Genomic DNA, 17,227 nt, shown 5'->3' with positions numbered 1-17,227 from the left:
TTTCTTTAATTTTCGTGAAGGTTCCTTAAAGGGGCTATACTAGATGTGTTTTGACTGGCCTAAAGCTGATGGACCAGATAGAAACATAGAAACGTAGAAAATAGGTGTAGGAGTAGGCCATTCGGCCCTTCGAGCCTGCAACGCCATTCAATATGATCATGGCTGATTATCCGACTCAGTATCCCATACCTGCCTTCTCTCCATACCCCCTGATCCCTTTAGCCACAAGGGCCACATCTAACTCCCTCTTAAATATAGCCAATGAACTGGCCTTAACTACTTTCTGTGGCAAAGAATTCCAGAGATTCGCCACTCTCTGTGTAAATTTTTTTTCTCATCTCGGTCCTAAAAGACGTCCCACTTATCCTTAAACTGTGACCCCTTGTTCTGGACTTCCCCAACATCGGGAACAATCTTCCTGCATCTAGCCTGTCCAACCCCTTAAGAATTTTGTAAGTTTCTATAAGATCCCCCATCAATCTTCTAAATTCTAGCGAGTACAAGCTGAGTCTATCCAGTCTTTCTTCATATGAAAGTCCTGCCATCCCAGGAATCAGTCTGGTGAACCTTCTCTGTACTCCCTCTATGGCAAGAATGTATTTCCTCAGATTAGGAGACCAAAACTGTATGCATTACTCCAGGTGTGGTCTCACCAAGGCCCTGGACAACTGCAGTAGAACCTCCCTGCTCCTATACTCCTATAAATGTATCAGGCCCTCTACTTCACACATTATGGAACACCTCCACAACCCACCATTCGACCCTCCGTGACCATGACTTAGTAATGAGTACAGGGTAGAGTGGGAGGTGTGATGTGCAAATTCATCAGCAGGTTCAATGCAGCTAGAATGGATTAGCTCTAACTTTAACTGTCCTAGAAGAATTTTAAGTGTTTATCTACGGACCATAGCTAAAGTTCAGCATGACGCAGCTGATCATTTCTCGGTGTAACTTGTTGAACCTCTTTTGTAGTTTAAAAAGCTTTTTTTAAGTCAGCCCTTACCTCTATCTAAAGAGGAAAATATATTCAGTCATTCATTATGGTTATTACTTCACAGTTTTGGTATGAATGTTGGAAATTTAGTTTAGTTGATAAAGCATAAATTAAAAGCTGAAATTGCCAGAGAAGTCAGTAATTTGGAATTTGATATCTAACGACATAGGAAGAAAAGAATACTTCTTGTATTGTTGCATTATATCTTTTATCTTTATTCCACATTTTCCTGGTTTGAATAAATGGTCATCAGAATTTTACAAAGTTGCACGATTTCAATTTATATTTTGATTCAATACTGCATGTCAAAAATTGAATTAAGATAGTTATAAATCACAGGAATATATAAGAACATTCAACATCTAAATGTCCTAATGTAAAATGGAATGATAATGATTTTGTATTTATTAGTTTGTTGTCAAATTATTTTCGGTCTTGTAGCAAGTTTGTTAAAACCTTACCAATGACTTTGCCAAGAGTTTATTCTGATAATAGAATAATCACAGATTTATGCCACTGATGTAATCAAATTAATCCTCTGACTACAAATTCGGTGAGGGGAAATTTGACCAAATAATCTATGCTTTTCAACCCTGCCTTTGAAACAGCGGACAGAATAACATTCTGAGAACAGTTTGTTGCCTTTTTAGATAATCTCTTGAAGGAATTTTAACTATTTATCTTTTACCTTTCAGGATTCCTCAGGAGCAACAGCTTTCATAGGGTTCACTGCCACAGGTTTTGTCGTGTTCCAAGGGAATAAACGGATCCACCTCATAAAATGGTAAACAGTACTTGCTTGTGTCTGGGGTCGATATACATTTTTATATCAGCAAAACTTTATCTGTATATATCTCACTTGAATATGACAATATGTATTTGGTACTGATAAGATACACTAAAATGATCCTTGTGTAATTGTCATCTATACTGTAAGTAAGATTTTATCTATGGCTTTTTAATGATGTAACTGGTTAGGAACCATGGTTTTTACATATCAGAATTTGAATGGTATATCTACATGATAGTTTCTGGGATTTATTTTCATCGTCTCAATGAGTGGTGATTTTATTGCCAAATGCATTTTTTCACAACACCTTATAGTAACATTAAATACAAGAACACTTCAACAATATTTCACTGATGTAATTATGTCAGGATATTTAAAACATGGTATTCAAATGCAAGTCTCTTTGTTATTTTAGAATCTGCCAATGTCAGGATTGTTGCTTTGTGGAACAGATTGTCACATAGAGTACGGTGAGGTACAATTAAAATCTTGCGTGCAGCAGCATCACAGGAGCATAGACTCGGATACCATTTGCCAATAAAATTATCTCTCGTGATGAGGAAAATAAATCTCAGAAACTGTCATGTGGATATGATACCACTTCGACAGTTTCTACAGAGATCCATATAAGTTTGTCAAAAGCCTCTTTGTCAAGGAGAAGAGTGGGATCGTGAGAGTACCTGTAAGGGAACTGGAGGAGCACCTGAGGAAGATGTACTCTGACAACCTGAGGCATGAGCCAGTCGCCATTCCAGATGACATGCCACCTATCCACCCACCTGAGCACCAGATGGACATAAGGCCTCCTACATGGAAGGAGGTGGAGAACACAGTCAAACGGGCAAGAACAGCATCAGCCCCAGGGCCCAATGGCATTCCATTCAGGCTCTATAAGAACACCCCTGGTGCCCTGAAATACTTTTGGAAGTTAATGAAAGTGGCATGGGGGAAAGGAATCATACCTAAGGCATGGCGAAGGGATCTTAATTCCCAAAGAAAAGAACTCCCCAACCATTAGCCAATTCCGCCAGATCAGCCTTCTGAACGTGGAAGGAAAGATCTTCTTTGGTGTTGTGGCCCAAAGACTCTCAGCATTTTTGCAGAGCAACAACTTCATTGACACGTCAGTGCAGAAAGCAGGGGTACATGGTTTCTCAGGATGTCTGGAACATGCAAACGTCATCTGGCACCAGATACAAACTGCCAAGAAGGAAAAGAGAGATCTGCATGTGGTTTTCTTAGATCTTGCCAATGCCTTTGGTTCAGTGCCCCATGAGATTCTTTGGGCAGCTTTTAACTTCGTCCAGGTTCCAGAGATCATCACAAAGCTGGTAAAAGCTTACTTCCAGGACCTCCAGTTCTGTGTCACAACACAGGACAACACCACCACCTGGCAGCACCTTGAGGTAGGCATAATGGCAGGCTGTACCATTTCTCCTCTGGTTTTCACTATGCCAATGGAGCTCATCATTCGAGCATCACGATGGATGGGCGGAGGGGAACGCTTGAAGAGTGGGCTGCATCTTCCTCCAATCAGGGCGTACATGGATGACATGACCACAATAACAACAACAAAAGCATGCACAAACACCTGCTGGATAAACTTCAGGAAAACATCAAATGGGCACGAATGGAGATTAAACCCAACAAATCCTGCAGTATTTCCATCGCCAAAGGCCGGCTCACTGACGAAAGGTTCTGCATCAATAACGAGACAATACCAACTGTCCTGGAGAAGCCTGTCAAAAGCCTCGGGCGATGTTACACTGCATACCTCAAGGATGCAGAGCAGGTGGAACAACTCAGGCAGGATACAATCAGTGGCCTCAAGCAAATCAACAACACTACTCTCACAGGGAAGCTGAAGCTTTGGTGCCTTCAATTCGGTCTACTGCCCCGACTCATGTGGCCAATTACCATTTATGAGGTTACTTTATTCCATGTCAACCAGCTGGAGAGACTGGTGAACTCACAAGTGAGGAAGTGGCTTGGGCTACCGAGATGCCTCAGCAGCATAGGGCTCTATGGGAATGGAGCCCTCTCACTGCCACTCTCAAGCCTGGTGGAGGAATACAAATGTGCCAAAGTGAGGCTGGACATGACACTAACGGAATCCTGGGACCCAATAGTAAGAGGTGTCGCACCAAACCTCGCAACAGGGAAGAAATGGACTCCAGCAGCAGTGGTACTGGACGCAAAATCCGCCCTCCGACACCGGGACATAGTGGGCCATGTCCAACAAGGCCGAGGGGGCTTTGGCCTGGGAGCAATGAAACCTACCTGGCAAAAGGCTACTCCAGCTGAACGTCGGCACCTGGTGGTGGAGGAGGTGCGCCACCAGGAAGAAGCAGCCAGGTGTGCCAAAGCCATATCCCAAGCCAAACAAGGCCGCTGGATGAGTTGGGATGGCGTTAAGAGGACGAAGATCACATGGAGTGAGCTGTGGAGCATGGAGTCAAATATGTTGAGCTTCATTATCAGAGCCACATATGACGTCCTTCCCTCCCCCACAAACCTAAATCTTTGGCTGGGAGAGTATCCAGCCTGCCCCCTGTGTGCAATTCCAGCAAACCTCAAGCACATCCTGGTCGGTTGTAAGACCAGCCTAACACTAGGCAGATATACCTGGCGACACAACCAGGTGCTGAGGTGTTTGGCAGCTGAACTCGAGTGCAAGAGAGTTACCACCAACACCATGCCTATCAATGCCCAGATAACATTCCCGCAAATACCATCCTTCATCCGGGAAGGAGGGAAGCAGAGGACTAACCCCTCGCCTCTCAACTCATGCCCACTGAACGCAGCCAGGGACTGGGTAATGCATGTTGACCTAGGCCAGAGGCTTTCGTTCCCAGTTGAAATCGCAGCTACCAACCTGCGACCAGACCTCGTTCTCTGGTCCAGCTCCTGTCGGTGTGTTTTCATCATTGAGCTGACGGTCTCCTGGGAGGAGGCTTATGAAAGAAAAAGGCTTCGATATTCAAACTTTGCAGCAGAGGCTGAGGAGAGAGGTTGGAGTGTAAGGGTGTGTCCAGTGAGGTGGGGTGCAGGGGCTTTGTAGCCAGTTCCACCGCAAGGCTCCTGAGGGAAGTAGGAGTCAGAGGGCAGGCACAAAGGAGGGCAATAAAAGAACTTGCCAATGCCGCCGAATGGAGCAGTCACTGGCTGTGGCTGAAGAGAAAAGATGCTGTCTGGGCTGCCACGTGACCATCTAGAGGCTACCATATGACACACACCCAGGTCTGATCATCCTGCGGTGGGCCTGCCTCGACTGAGGTTGTCTTGTGTTAAAAGGCCGAAACACCCAGTGACGTTGAGGTACACAACTGAAGATGTGTCTGATTGGTTGCAAAATCGCCAAGTGGTCATCCCCAAGAATACCAAATATCAATTGTAGTGAAAAACCTTAGGAATTGTAACATCCAGTCCTACTAATCAATCAAGATAATTACGCATAATTTCCACACAAATTATACCAGATAACGAAAATGACTGAAAACAAATTGTTAGTCCAAAACACATTTAGAAAACAAGTCCTTGGAAGTGCAAGAGGTGGTCCACAGTGTTCTATTGCTGAAAGTAGCTATTTCTGAAACTGGTGGTATGGGACCTCAGGCTTCTGCACCTCCTGCCCGATGATAGCGCCGAGAAGAGGGCATGGCCTGGATGGTGAGGGTCCTTAAAGATAGATAGTGTCTTTTTGAGGCAATGCCTCATGTGGATGTTTTGATGATGCCTGTAATGGACTGAGCTGTGGTTGGATTAGAGGGCGGGAAATGTCTTCTAGCTTTTGAAATTGAGTGGGATGTTGCTGCAACACTGCTGCGATGCAGGGGAATCCTCGATCGATAAGGGAATTTTGGCCAGAATATTTATCGGGAAACCTACTGTAGTGAGGGGAACAGGAGGACCACTCTTGCTTGTCTTGTCTCACTAAGCAATGGAAAAATCTTGCTTTGGTCGGGCTCCTGCCCTTGTCTGCAGTTATAATCCATGCCTTGGGTAATAATGTCATGTAATTTTGGATTTTAATCAAACTGGATTTTTTGGTGACTTGAAGTTAGTTTAATGCAACTTGAGATTTAAAATTGCTGCCCAGTGGATAACGGTGATTAAAAAACGGTTGAGGATGCTGCTCCATTTTAACTATGCCCATCTGCCCATTGTTGCTACTGTAATCTATAGAAAATGTAGAGAAATAGATGATTCGGAAATGTACCAAGGTAAAGACCAGAAAATTGTAGAGGCCCCAATTAAATCATCACAGCCTACTTTGACACAATTTAGTTAATTATTGACACTTTTACATAGAAAATAGGTGCAGGAGGAGGCCAGTTGGCCCTTCGAGCCAGCACCGCCATTCATTGTGATCATGGTTGATCATCCCCAATCAGTAACCTGTGCCTGCCTTCTCCCCATATCCCCTGATTCCACTAGCCCCTAGAGCTCTATCGAACTCTCTTTTAAATTCATCCAGTGAATTGGCCTCCTCTGTGGCAGAGAATTCCACAAATTCACAACGCTCTGCGTGAAAAGGTTTTTTCTAATCTCAGTTTTAAATGGCCTCTCCTTTATTCTTAGTGTCAACTGAAATCATGAATGGGCCTTAACTGGGTGGAAATTTAATGTGGACAAAGATTACTATTTTTCCAAAGAATAACATGCACTTTATGCCCATTATTATTTTTGAATGGACATACAGGAAGAGTTATGGGTGAAAAGGTTTATTATCCCTTGAAAATAACAAAGTGGTGCTACACGTGTTTAAGATGAATAAAGTGTTTCGTACTGCTGAGAGAGAAGTAATTTTCCCTGGTGAATAAGTTTAGAACACTGGGACATAACCCCAAAATTAGAAATAAGCTGTTCAAGGTTATTGTCAGAAAAGCTTCATAGAAAGGTCAGGATATCTTTTCCTAAAAAACTTCTGTCGCTCAATTAATGAAAAGCACAAGACCTGAGTACAATTTCAAAACTTGGCTTCTGTTAGATAACCAAATTCTGGCACAATGTAATAATGGAAATTACCGTCAGGTGTAAATAAACTAAATAGCATGTGCCAATGCATTTTGGACTCCTGCAGTGTGAAAGTATGGTATGTGCAAAAGGTCAGATGCTATGCATCTCACACCTTGCTCCACCGCCAGATTCAGCACTGAACCCAACATCAGTTCCTGCTCATACTGACATGAAAGGCCACCGGTTTTACACCAGCCATCCAGTCTGGCACCGTTCATTCAAATATGGTTCTGACCTTCATTGAATAGCTTATTAATTGAAGTTTATTCATATTGATGCTTTAAATTCATGTACATTTTAAAAAATATTATTTTTTAATTACATTTCAATTGTTTCTAAATGGCTTGGATTATTTGAAACATTTAGAAACTGTAAAACATATTGCTTGACAACCTGAACAATCGCTTAGAATGATCTGGAGACAGCGAATCAGGATGCCCCTTTAGGATGTTAGGAGCTGCACAGCCCATGACAATGGGGGGAGAGGCAAATGCATTGTTCGGTCTGAGTCAAGCAAGATATGCTCTGGTATATTGTACACCTCACTTTTGAAAATAGCAGGCTCGACAGCATCAGTGGAGAGAAAATAGCGTTCATCTTTCAAGGAAATTATCTTCCTTTACAACCTTGATGAAAGGATGCATTTTCTGCATTTCTACTTTTTTCATATGCATGGGACTAATGTATTTTGATCATTTGTATTGTGTTCTCACTTTATGCTATAATTTTCCCTTAATTTTTTTTTCTCTTTTCCAGGCCTGATGTCAGCAAATTGAAATTCAGTGGGAAGACGTTCTGTGTTCATGGTCTTCAGAAAGAAGTCAGGCATTATTTTTTCTTGGTGTACATTTATTCGTAAATGATGAGGAAACTTTGTAGTGCACTGATTGACCAGCCTCTCCTGTGTAAAAAATCTGTGCACGTGTCCCCTTGCATTTATAGGATAACATATCAGTTCATTAGTTGTAAATATGAATTCACTATTTGTCTGATATATCTGATAATATAACCTGGCAGAAAGTAACAGTAACCCATCACTGGGTATATGCTCAAATTCTCATTTTCACACTTCATAGAACTTAATGTAGTGCTCAATCATCAGCACTTCCTAAATCATGAATGCAGCTGTGCCATGTGAGAAGCTGAATGCAATTTAACTATGACCTCCAGCATTTTTTGATGAAACCTATCAAAAACACAAAGTACTTCTGTGGCCAGAAAATGGCCTTGTATCAACTTCATGTCCAAGCTGGCTTGGCATGAATGAGTGAATGACTTGTGATACTCCAGGTACCCCACTGGTCCTGAAAAGATTTTAGGAAGATGTATCATGTACGTGCTACATGGGTGGGTTTAAACTAAACGATGGGGGGGGGGGGGGGGGGGGGGGGGGGGGGGGTGGAGTCAACAACGTGGAATCGTATGCGTGCAGTTAATGGGAAAGAGTGTAGGAAAGGTCACATTTAAACTAACAGGGCAGGGGGATGGGAATCAATGTAAGGAGACAAAAGGTTATAAAAGGAGGACAGAAGCAAAAGGTAGTAGGGAGATAAGAAAAACAAGCCTGAAAGCTCTCTGCCTTAATATGAGGAGCATTCATATTAAGGTGGATGAATTGAATATGCAGTTAGTAGTTAGGGAATATGATATAGTTGGAATTACGGAGACATGGCTCCAGGGTGACCAAGGCTGGGAGCTAAACATGGGTGTTCAAAAGGGAACTGCAGATGCTGGAATATCGAAGGTACACAAAATTGCTGGGGAAACTCAGCGGGTGCAGCAGCATCTATGGAGCAAAGGAAATAGGCGACGTTTCGGGCCGAAACCCTTCTTCAGACTGATGGGGGGTGGGGAAAGAAAGAAGGAAAAAGGAAGGGGAGGAGACAGCACGGGCTAGCCAAATTGGGAGAATTCAATGTTAATGCCATAAGGACGCAAGGACCCCAGACGGAATATGAGGTGCTGTTCCTCCAATTTCCGCTGTTGCTCACTCTGGCAATGGAGGAGACCCAGGACAGAGAGGTCGGATTGGGAATGGGAGGGGGAGTTGAAGTGCTGAGCCACCGGGAGGTCAGGTAGGTTATTGCGGACTGAGCGGAGGTGTTCGGCGAAACGATCGCCCAACCTACGCTTGGTCTCACCGATGTAAATCAGCTGACATCTAGAGCAGCGGATGCAGTAGATGAGGTTGGAGGAGATACAGGTGAACCTTTGTCGCACCTGGAACGACTGCTTGGGACCTTGAATGGAGTCGAGGGGGGAGGTGAAGGGACAGGTGTTGCATTTCTTGCGGTTCCTTCGCTCCATAGATGCTGCTGCACCCGCTGAGTTTCCCCAGCAATTTTGTGTAGCTAAACATGGGTATTCGATATTCACGAAGGTTAGGCAGAATGGAAGAGGAGGTGGGGTGGCATTGCTGATTAAAGAGGCGATTAATGCAATAGCAAAGAGAGACATTAGCTTGGATGCTGTAGAATCGGTATGGGTAGAACTGCGAAATAGCCAAGGGCAGAAAATGCTTGTTGGAGTTGTACACAGACCACCAAACAACAGTAGGGTGGTTGGGGATAGCATCAAGCAGGAAATTAGGGATGCGTGTAAGCTTGGGCCGCCACTGCTCTGAGCTGGTGTCCTGTCAGTCCAGGGCTGTCGGTTAACCTGGCGGGACAGGCAGAGTTGAGCTGGAGTTAGTGTTTCTTCTCTGCACTGGCCGCAAGCCTGGGCCGCCACTGCTCCGGGTCGGTGTCCCGTCAGTCCAGGTTCAACCCGGACATCTCCGACCGTCCCCGGACAGGGATGGGACTCTCGGGCGGGGACGGGAATGGTCCAGTAGCAATTCAACAGCGCTTGCAGCGTCGGAGACCCGGGTTCGATCCTGACAACGGATGAAACGCAGGTCTGTATACATGCAGCAGCACAGTTGCCGAGAATGTTTATAGCGAGTGACCTATGACCTGGGCATGAACAGTCGGAATACCAAACTCGCTTATACCTGCTGGGTTTGGTGCCCACCGTTTCATGCTGATCCACAAGAAGAATTATAATTTTAAAAAGAGGTACCAACACGTTTGAGCATGTGTGTTGTGAAGGTAGAGCTGTGGTGATAAGTAGCAAATTGGCTCATTTCATACATGCTCAAAACAAGTGTATATTTTATTTTGTTTAGTCATAGTTTTGCAGAATGTATGTTTACCAATTCTTTTATCTTAATTATTCAGAAGAAGATTGTGCTGACATACCATACCTCAACACCAGATGCTTGTAAACATCTTTGGAAATGCGGTGTGGAGAACCAAGCATTTTATAAGTGAGTTTGCAACAGTGATTGGTTTTATTCAGAATTAAAGAAAGTGATGATTATCTTTTCTCAACATTTAAAAATGTTCCAGTATTTTGCCCTCTCTTTCAAAATTATTTACAATTTAATAACCATTTAGAACTTTTAAAATTTTGTGTTACATTTGACGAATACTTTGAGGTCAATATTACAGGGATGAAGGGTGTAACTATAGTAGGCATGCATAGGCCTCTTGTATTTTTAAAGGTGTTGAGAGAAGGCAAAATTGTCTGAATCCTTTGGCATTGAATTATTTTTGCTTGCTGCCTTTTCAGAATAGCTCCAAGAGCTGGTCACAGAAAAAACATTGAAACATAATTCCAATACCGCTCACTAATACTGAATTGAAAAGATGCAAATCTCACAACCTCTCTGTTATATGGCATCTATACTGTTTACTGACATTTCAGTCATACCATTGTTGTCATATGACTGTGTCTTTGTTTGCTGTGATTTGAAAAATTCTTGCACAGAGAACTAGAATGTTCCAGATTCTGTTTCTGGCGCTTCTCACTCTGAAATGAAACTAAAGCACAGAACTATAAACAGTGATCATTCTTAACAATGCTGCTAAATACAATTTGTGGATATAAATCAATCTTAACTGATTAGATAAAACTGCTGATACTCAAAATCTGGGGAGAAGGCAGGAACGGGGTACTGATTGGGGATGATCAGCCATGATCACATTGAATGGCGGTGCTGGCTCGAAGGGCCGAATGGCCTACTCCTGCAGCTATTGTCTATTGTCTATTGTCTATAAAATCTGAAATAAAAAAATGTTTTGAGCATTACAGAAAGCGAAATTGCATTTCTGTTTCGAAGTTGAGGACCCATCATCTGAACTGGGTCAAGCTTGTTTATTTCACATTATGTAATATTAACTAATTTGGTCATAGTTTGGATATTCAAATTTCATACTCAGAAATGATGATGGGGGAATCTGAAGCATTGGCAGATGGGTTTGATTCTGAGAGTTCCTCCAGATGTTAGTAAGACTTACTTTCAGGGACCGAGTGGGTCACATGTATCTCCGTTGCATCCTGATTCAATGCCTAGGTCTATCCGATGTTGAGCAAAAACAGGAAGGCAGATTATTATCTAAATGGAGTCAAGTTGGGAAAAGGGGAAGTACAATGGGATCTGGGGGTCCTTGTTCATCAGTCAATGAAAGTAAGCATGCAGGTACAGCAGGCAGTGAAGAAAGCGAATGGCATGTTGGCCTTCATAACAAGAGGAGTTGAGTATACGAGCAAAGAGGTCCTTCTGTAGTTGTATAGGGCCCTAGTGAGACCACAGCTGGAGTATTGTGTGCAGTTTTGGTCCCCTAATTTGAGGAAGGACATTCTTGCTATTGAGGGAGTGCAGCGCAGGTTTACATGGGATGGCTGGACTGTCATATGGTGAGAGAATGGAATAGTTGGGCATGTATACTCTGTAGTTTAGAAGGATGAGGGGATCTTATTGAAACATTTAAGATTATTAAGGGTTTGGACACGAAAGAGGCAGGAAATATGTTCCCGATGTTGGGGGAGTCCAGAACCAGAGGCCACAATTTAAGAATAAGGGGTAAGCCATTTAGAATGGAGATGGAGGAAACACTTCTTCACACAGAGAGTTATGAGTCTGTGGAATTCTCTGCCTCAAAGGGCGGTGGAGGCCGGTTCTCTGGATACTTTCAAGAGAGAGCTAGATAGGGCTCTTAAAGATAGAGGAGTCAGGGGATATGGGGAGAAGGCAGGAACGGGGTACTGATTAGGGATGATCAGCCATGATCACATTGAATGGCGGTGCTGGCTCGAAGGGTCGAATGGCCTAATCCTGCACCTATTGTCTATAACTACACCGGCTGAAATTGGAAATGATTCCTTCTCCGATTTTCAAAACATTGTTATATTCTCTTTTCTCCAGTTAAATATCTTCAGTATCATCCCAAACCTTCTTACCTCAACACCAAATTTTCCTTAATCTTAAAAAAAAGTTGGGCCAATTTCCTATATTAATCAAATTTCAGATTACCGTCATTAGCTGATTTTAATAACCAACTAATTTGATTTGTTTAAAAGCTTTCAACTACATTTTCCAACCCATTTAATTGGTTCATGTTGATCAATAGCAATCCCAGTAAACAGCTGGGTGGTAGCAGGGTACAGGAGGAACGAGGTGTTGAAGGAATGAGGTTGCATATTGCAAAATTGTGCATAATTTTCTGGTTACTGATATTACTCATTGGAAAATTGTGGTATGGACTATGGAATATATACTTTTTGCAAGGAGAAATGATTTCCTTAGCGAGAAGTATTGGTTCTATTATATTGAACAGATCTGTTTGTCAGTATTCATAGTCCTTTAAATGATGGAGTATGTGCACACAGCACTCCACTGCATGTAGTATAGAGTCTAATCTATTGAATGTTTGGATGTAAGGCTGCTGCACAGGTGATAGTTTTCGTGTGTTAAAACATATATTTTAGCAATAATAATTGTATTGAAAAAAGAAAGGAAAGAGCTTTTTCATACTATCTTGGCATAGTTTCATGGTCATTGATGCCACTTAACATCCCGAATTTTCCCCATTAGATCAGCCATGATCACATTGAATGGTGGTGCTGGCACAAAGGGCTGAATGACCTACTCCTACTCACTTTTAATTAACAGAAGAATTGTGGACTAATGCGCAGAAGCTGTGAATCTTGCCTTTTACATAATACTGAATGGTATATATAGATACAGATTTTCCTCTCCAATATTAATAGCTTTTCCCATCTTATTATAGGTATGCAAAATCCAGTCAAATTAAGACGGTCTCCAGCAGCAACATATTTTTCAAAGGCAGGAGATTTCACTTCAGGTGAGTGATTTCTTTTGTGTTTTATGCTTCAATAAATTTGTTGCCTTATTTTGCCCTAAGGTTCTAAATATAATTAATGACCTATGTTTCCTATAATAACCCAAAGAATATGAAAACTATTTAACATACAATGGCACATGAGTCCTATGATGGCAGGTTTATATGTCAGAGACGTTAAAGAACAGGATCTGCCATTAATCCCTGACTAGTTAGCCGGTCCACATAATTTCAAATGTTATTAGACCATATAATTGGATACAGCTGTAACGCCATTCCACATATTCTACTTTTACTTCATTCATGCGTCATGACTGGCGTACATGCGTACAGAATGCATAATGTATTCTGTTTAGCGAATAGCTTGAAAAGTGAGTGCTCAGAATTATTTCACATTTTGGAGGTTTCATGTGAGAGGTTGTGCCTATCTCGAGGATTATCTAATTTTGAATTAGATAATGAGGAAATTCTCATTTGACTGGGATTAAAAGAAAAATTGTAAACATAATACAATTCCTATTTCCAGTTATGAATTAAATCAGAGGAAAAAGGATAAGAGAGAAAGAGAGTGGTAGATATCAGATACCATCCATGGATCTCAAGACATGTTGGGGGAGCATGGTGACGGAGCAGTAGAGTTGCTGCCTTATAGTGACAGAGACCCGGGTTCGAGCCTGACTACAGGTGCAAGTCTGTACGGAATCTGTGCATTCTCGCCGTGACTTGCATGAGTTTTCTCCAGGATCTCCGGTTTCCTCCCACACTCCAAAGACTTATGGGTTTGTAGCTTGCTATAATTGTAAATTGTCCCTAGAGTGTGTAGGATAGTGTCAGTGTACGGGGATCGCTGGTCGGCACAGATTCGTCGGGTCGAAGGGCCTGTTTCCACGCAGTATCGCAAAACTCTATAAATTCTAAACATGGTTCTCGTGCAGGTGAAGAGCACTTTCTATTGATATTAATCATCCTGAAGGACAGATGGACTTTTAAACCTTTTCACCGAACACAAGAAAAGTCAATACTGAAATGTCAAAACTGTTGTGGTTAATGGGAAGATGAAATTGAAAGCAAATTATTTTGATAGTCATCAGAAAACAAGATGTTACGAGGACCTTAAGTAAAAATCTATTGGTTGAGGATAAATAATTGTTAGAAGAGTTAAAAATATAGAATGCTCGATGCCCAAACGGTTTTGTAATGCCTAAAATCTCAGAGCTAATAGGAGAATATGCATCTGGGTAAAAGCATATGGAAAGCAGCCAAATAATATCAAAACATTGGTGTTCCAATATGAAATAATTGGGGGGAAGGAACTGCTTGTTGACTACCACTGCTATAGTGGTGAGAAGGTTCAGTAATGAAAAGGTCGTCGACTTTTCAAATTTCAAGTGATGGACCAATCTTTGTTCTTCTGCCATCTGGGGAGGTACAGGAGCATCAGCTGCAAAACCAGCAGGATGCTACACAGCTTCTTCCCACAGGTAATACGACTGGTTAGCGGACTGTGTCCCCTCCCCATATATCATACACCGACACATCTAACCTCGCCCATACTTTGACAGCTAGGCACCTGTCAAAGCAAAGCAACTGTTCGGTCTGAATGTCTGTTTTTATTTCAATTATTCGGCCTATTTTAGATATGGTAATTTTAATTTTTAAAGCTATATGTATTTATTCTGCTTTTATTAACTGCACTGACGGGAACTGATTGAGAAACAATTTTTCATTTCATCTGTGTATGTAAGTACTCAGTTAAAATGACATTAAAGTAAATACTGAATACTGAACTCCAGAGTAATGGGATAATACCCACTTCGTGATCATTGGCCATGTTGTGTTAATCTGCATCAGACATCGGAATGTGGGATGCAAAAACTGATCTTGGGACACATATTCTAGAAGAAATGAAACTAACCAGAGTTTCTGAATACAAGCCGGCAGCCCTACCAGCAGCACGTTAATTTTTTCTACTTTTTAAATTTTTTTAGTGGGTCCTAATGTGTGTTTTTGTTGTCTCTCTCTGTGTCTTGTGTGGGGGGTGGTGTGGGGGGGGGGGCGTTTTGATCGCCTCCTCCACGGAGAGGTGACTTTTTCCATGTCGCCTCCCCCATGGCTTAACATCGACGATCGGTGCGGCCTTTCTCGGAGACGTGCCTGGGGCTTCAGTGGCGGGCGCAGCGTGGACTCTCGTCGCAGAGCGGGCGAGCCCTCGCCGGGGGGCGCCGGAGAGGAGCGCTCCGTTCGCTGCCTGGGGTCCCTCGTTGGGGACCCGGGAGGAGAAGAGCTCTGACCGCCGGCCCGCGGCCTACTTCTACCGTGGGTGTGGCAAGGACTTACCATCAGGAGCGGGGTCCCTCGCCGGGGACACCTGGAGAGGAATTCCGACCGCCGGCCTAGCGATCTGCGGTGCTTCCGTGCTTCTTTAGATCTTCGACCGCCGGCCTGCTGCCTACACCAACCTGAAGCCGCGGTCTCGGGTGGGGAGGCACCGATTCAGGACTTACCTGGACTTTATCTGGACTTTACCTTGTCTACAAATCTGGACGCCCGCAGCGGCGGCTGAGGAGGGTTGAGGTCCCGACCACGGGGGAAAATGGAGGATGACCGGCCAAATTTTGCACCTTCCACCACAGTGATGAATGCTGTGGTGGATGTTTGTGTTAAATTTTTATTGTGTTTTTGTGTGTCCTTTTTTCCATTGTACCGCTGCTGGCAAATTCATTTCACTTGCACTTTATGTGCAAGTGACGAATAAAACTGATTGATTGATTGAATACAGTAACCAGTAAGACAATGTTTGGGTGAAAATTTCTTCGGCTCAACTGTGATGTTCATTTTCCACAGAGCTGAAAAGTATTGAGGAACAGAGGGACTTTAGTGAATAGGTGGAAGATGGCAGCATGGAAAGAATGGTGGTGATGGCTTGCAGGATACTTGCTTTCATTTACCGGGAAAGTATTTATGAGCAAGGATGTTATGGTGCAACTTCTTAAAAAATTAGTTAGGCTACAATTGGAGTACTATGTGTATTTCTGCTTGCCACATGACAGGAAGGATGTGATTGCACAGGAGAGGGTGCAGAGGAGATTCTCTTCAACTTCACCACCAATTTTCATCCTGCACTCAAATTTACTTGGACCATCTCCGACACCTCCCTCCCCTTTCTTGATCTCACAGTCTCCATCGCAGGAAATAGACTAGTGACTGACGTCTATTACAAACCAACTGACTCCCACAACTATCTTGACTCACCTCTTCCCACCCTGCTTCCTGCAAAGAATATCCCCTACTAATTCCTCCGTCTACACTGCATCTGCGCCCAAGATGAGGTGTTCCACAGCACACCATCCGAGATGTCCTCATTCTTTAGGGAATAAGGTTTCCCCATCTCCCATCATAGATGAGGCACTCACTTGTATCTCCTCAGTACCCTGCAGCTCCGCCCTTTCTCCCCCTCCCTCTAGTCGCAACAGAGACAGAGTCCCCTTAGTCCTTACCTTCCACCCCATCAGCCGTCGCAAACAACACATAATAGAAAACATAGAAAATAGATGCAGGAGGAGGCCATCTTGCCCTTCGAGCCTGCACCACCATTGTGATCATGGCTGATCATCCACAATCAGTAACCAGTGCCTGCCTTCTCCAAATATCCCTTGATTCCGAATTGGCCTCTACTGTTTTCTGTGGCAGAGAATTCCACAAATTCACAACTCTCTGTGTGAACAGGTTTTTCGCATCTCAGTTTTAAATGGCCTTCCCTTTATTGTTAGACTGTGGCCCCTGGTTCTGGACCCCCAACATTGGGACCATTTTTCCTGCATCCAGCTTGACCAGTCCTTTTATAATTTTATATGTTCCATATTCCAGTGAATTCCAGTGAATACAAGCCCAAATTGTGAAAACCGCGCGTGCGCAGAAAATCTTAAAAACCGCGCATGCGCAGATCGATCCTGCAGGCAGTCGGTCAACTCTCAAAAAATCTCAAAATACCGCGCATGCGCAGATTGGGCTCCTCTCCTGTAGGCATGCGCAGCACCTTGCGCGCAGTTCATGGTGCCAAGGCAGGATTTTGGCTGCCTTTATTGCCTGTTGTAAATGAGGCTTGAAGCTCGTAAGTTGAACATAGTTACGGATATTACGTGTACTGCGGATGAAAGGCAAGGGAGAATTATGCATACCTAAGGTCGATTATTAAAATAATAACCATTTAATAATAAATACTGAATTTAGTAAATGAAT

At 43.1% G+C, this 17,227-nt stretch overlaps 1 protein-coding gene across 2 annotated transcripts in view; it reads left to right on the top strand.

Moving 5' to 3' along the window:
• Positions 1-17,227, top strand: part of frmd3 (FERM domain containing 3) — a 162,304-nt gene that overhangs the window by 96,907 nt on the left and 48,170 nt on the right. For both annotated transcript variants that reach the window (XM_033017626.1, XM_033017625.1), the window contains 4 exons: positions 1,690-1,778; positions 7,560-7,623; positions 10,022-10,110; positions 12,917-12,991. In XM_033017626.1, coding sequence (XP_032873517.1) covers positions 1,690-1,778; positions 7,560-7,623; positions 10,022-10,110; positions 12,917-12,991 — 317 coding nt within the window. The remainder of the gene's footprint in view (positions 1-1,689; positions 1,779-7,559; positions 7,624-10,021; positions 10,111-12,916; positions 12,992-17,227) is intronic.

Source organism: Amblyraja radiata, chromosome 3 (assembly GCF_010909765.2).
Source record: "Amblyraja radiata isolate CabotCenter1 chromosome 3, sAmbRad1.1.pri, whole genome shotgun sequence".
In the NCBI taxonomy this organism is placed as follows: Eukaryota; Metazoa; Chordata; class Chondrichthyes; order Rajiformes; family Rajidae; genus Amblyraja; species Amblyraja radiata.
Note: the sequence above shows the minus strand (reverse complement) of the source record. Positions and strands in the feature narration are given on the sequence as shown.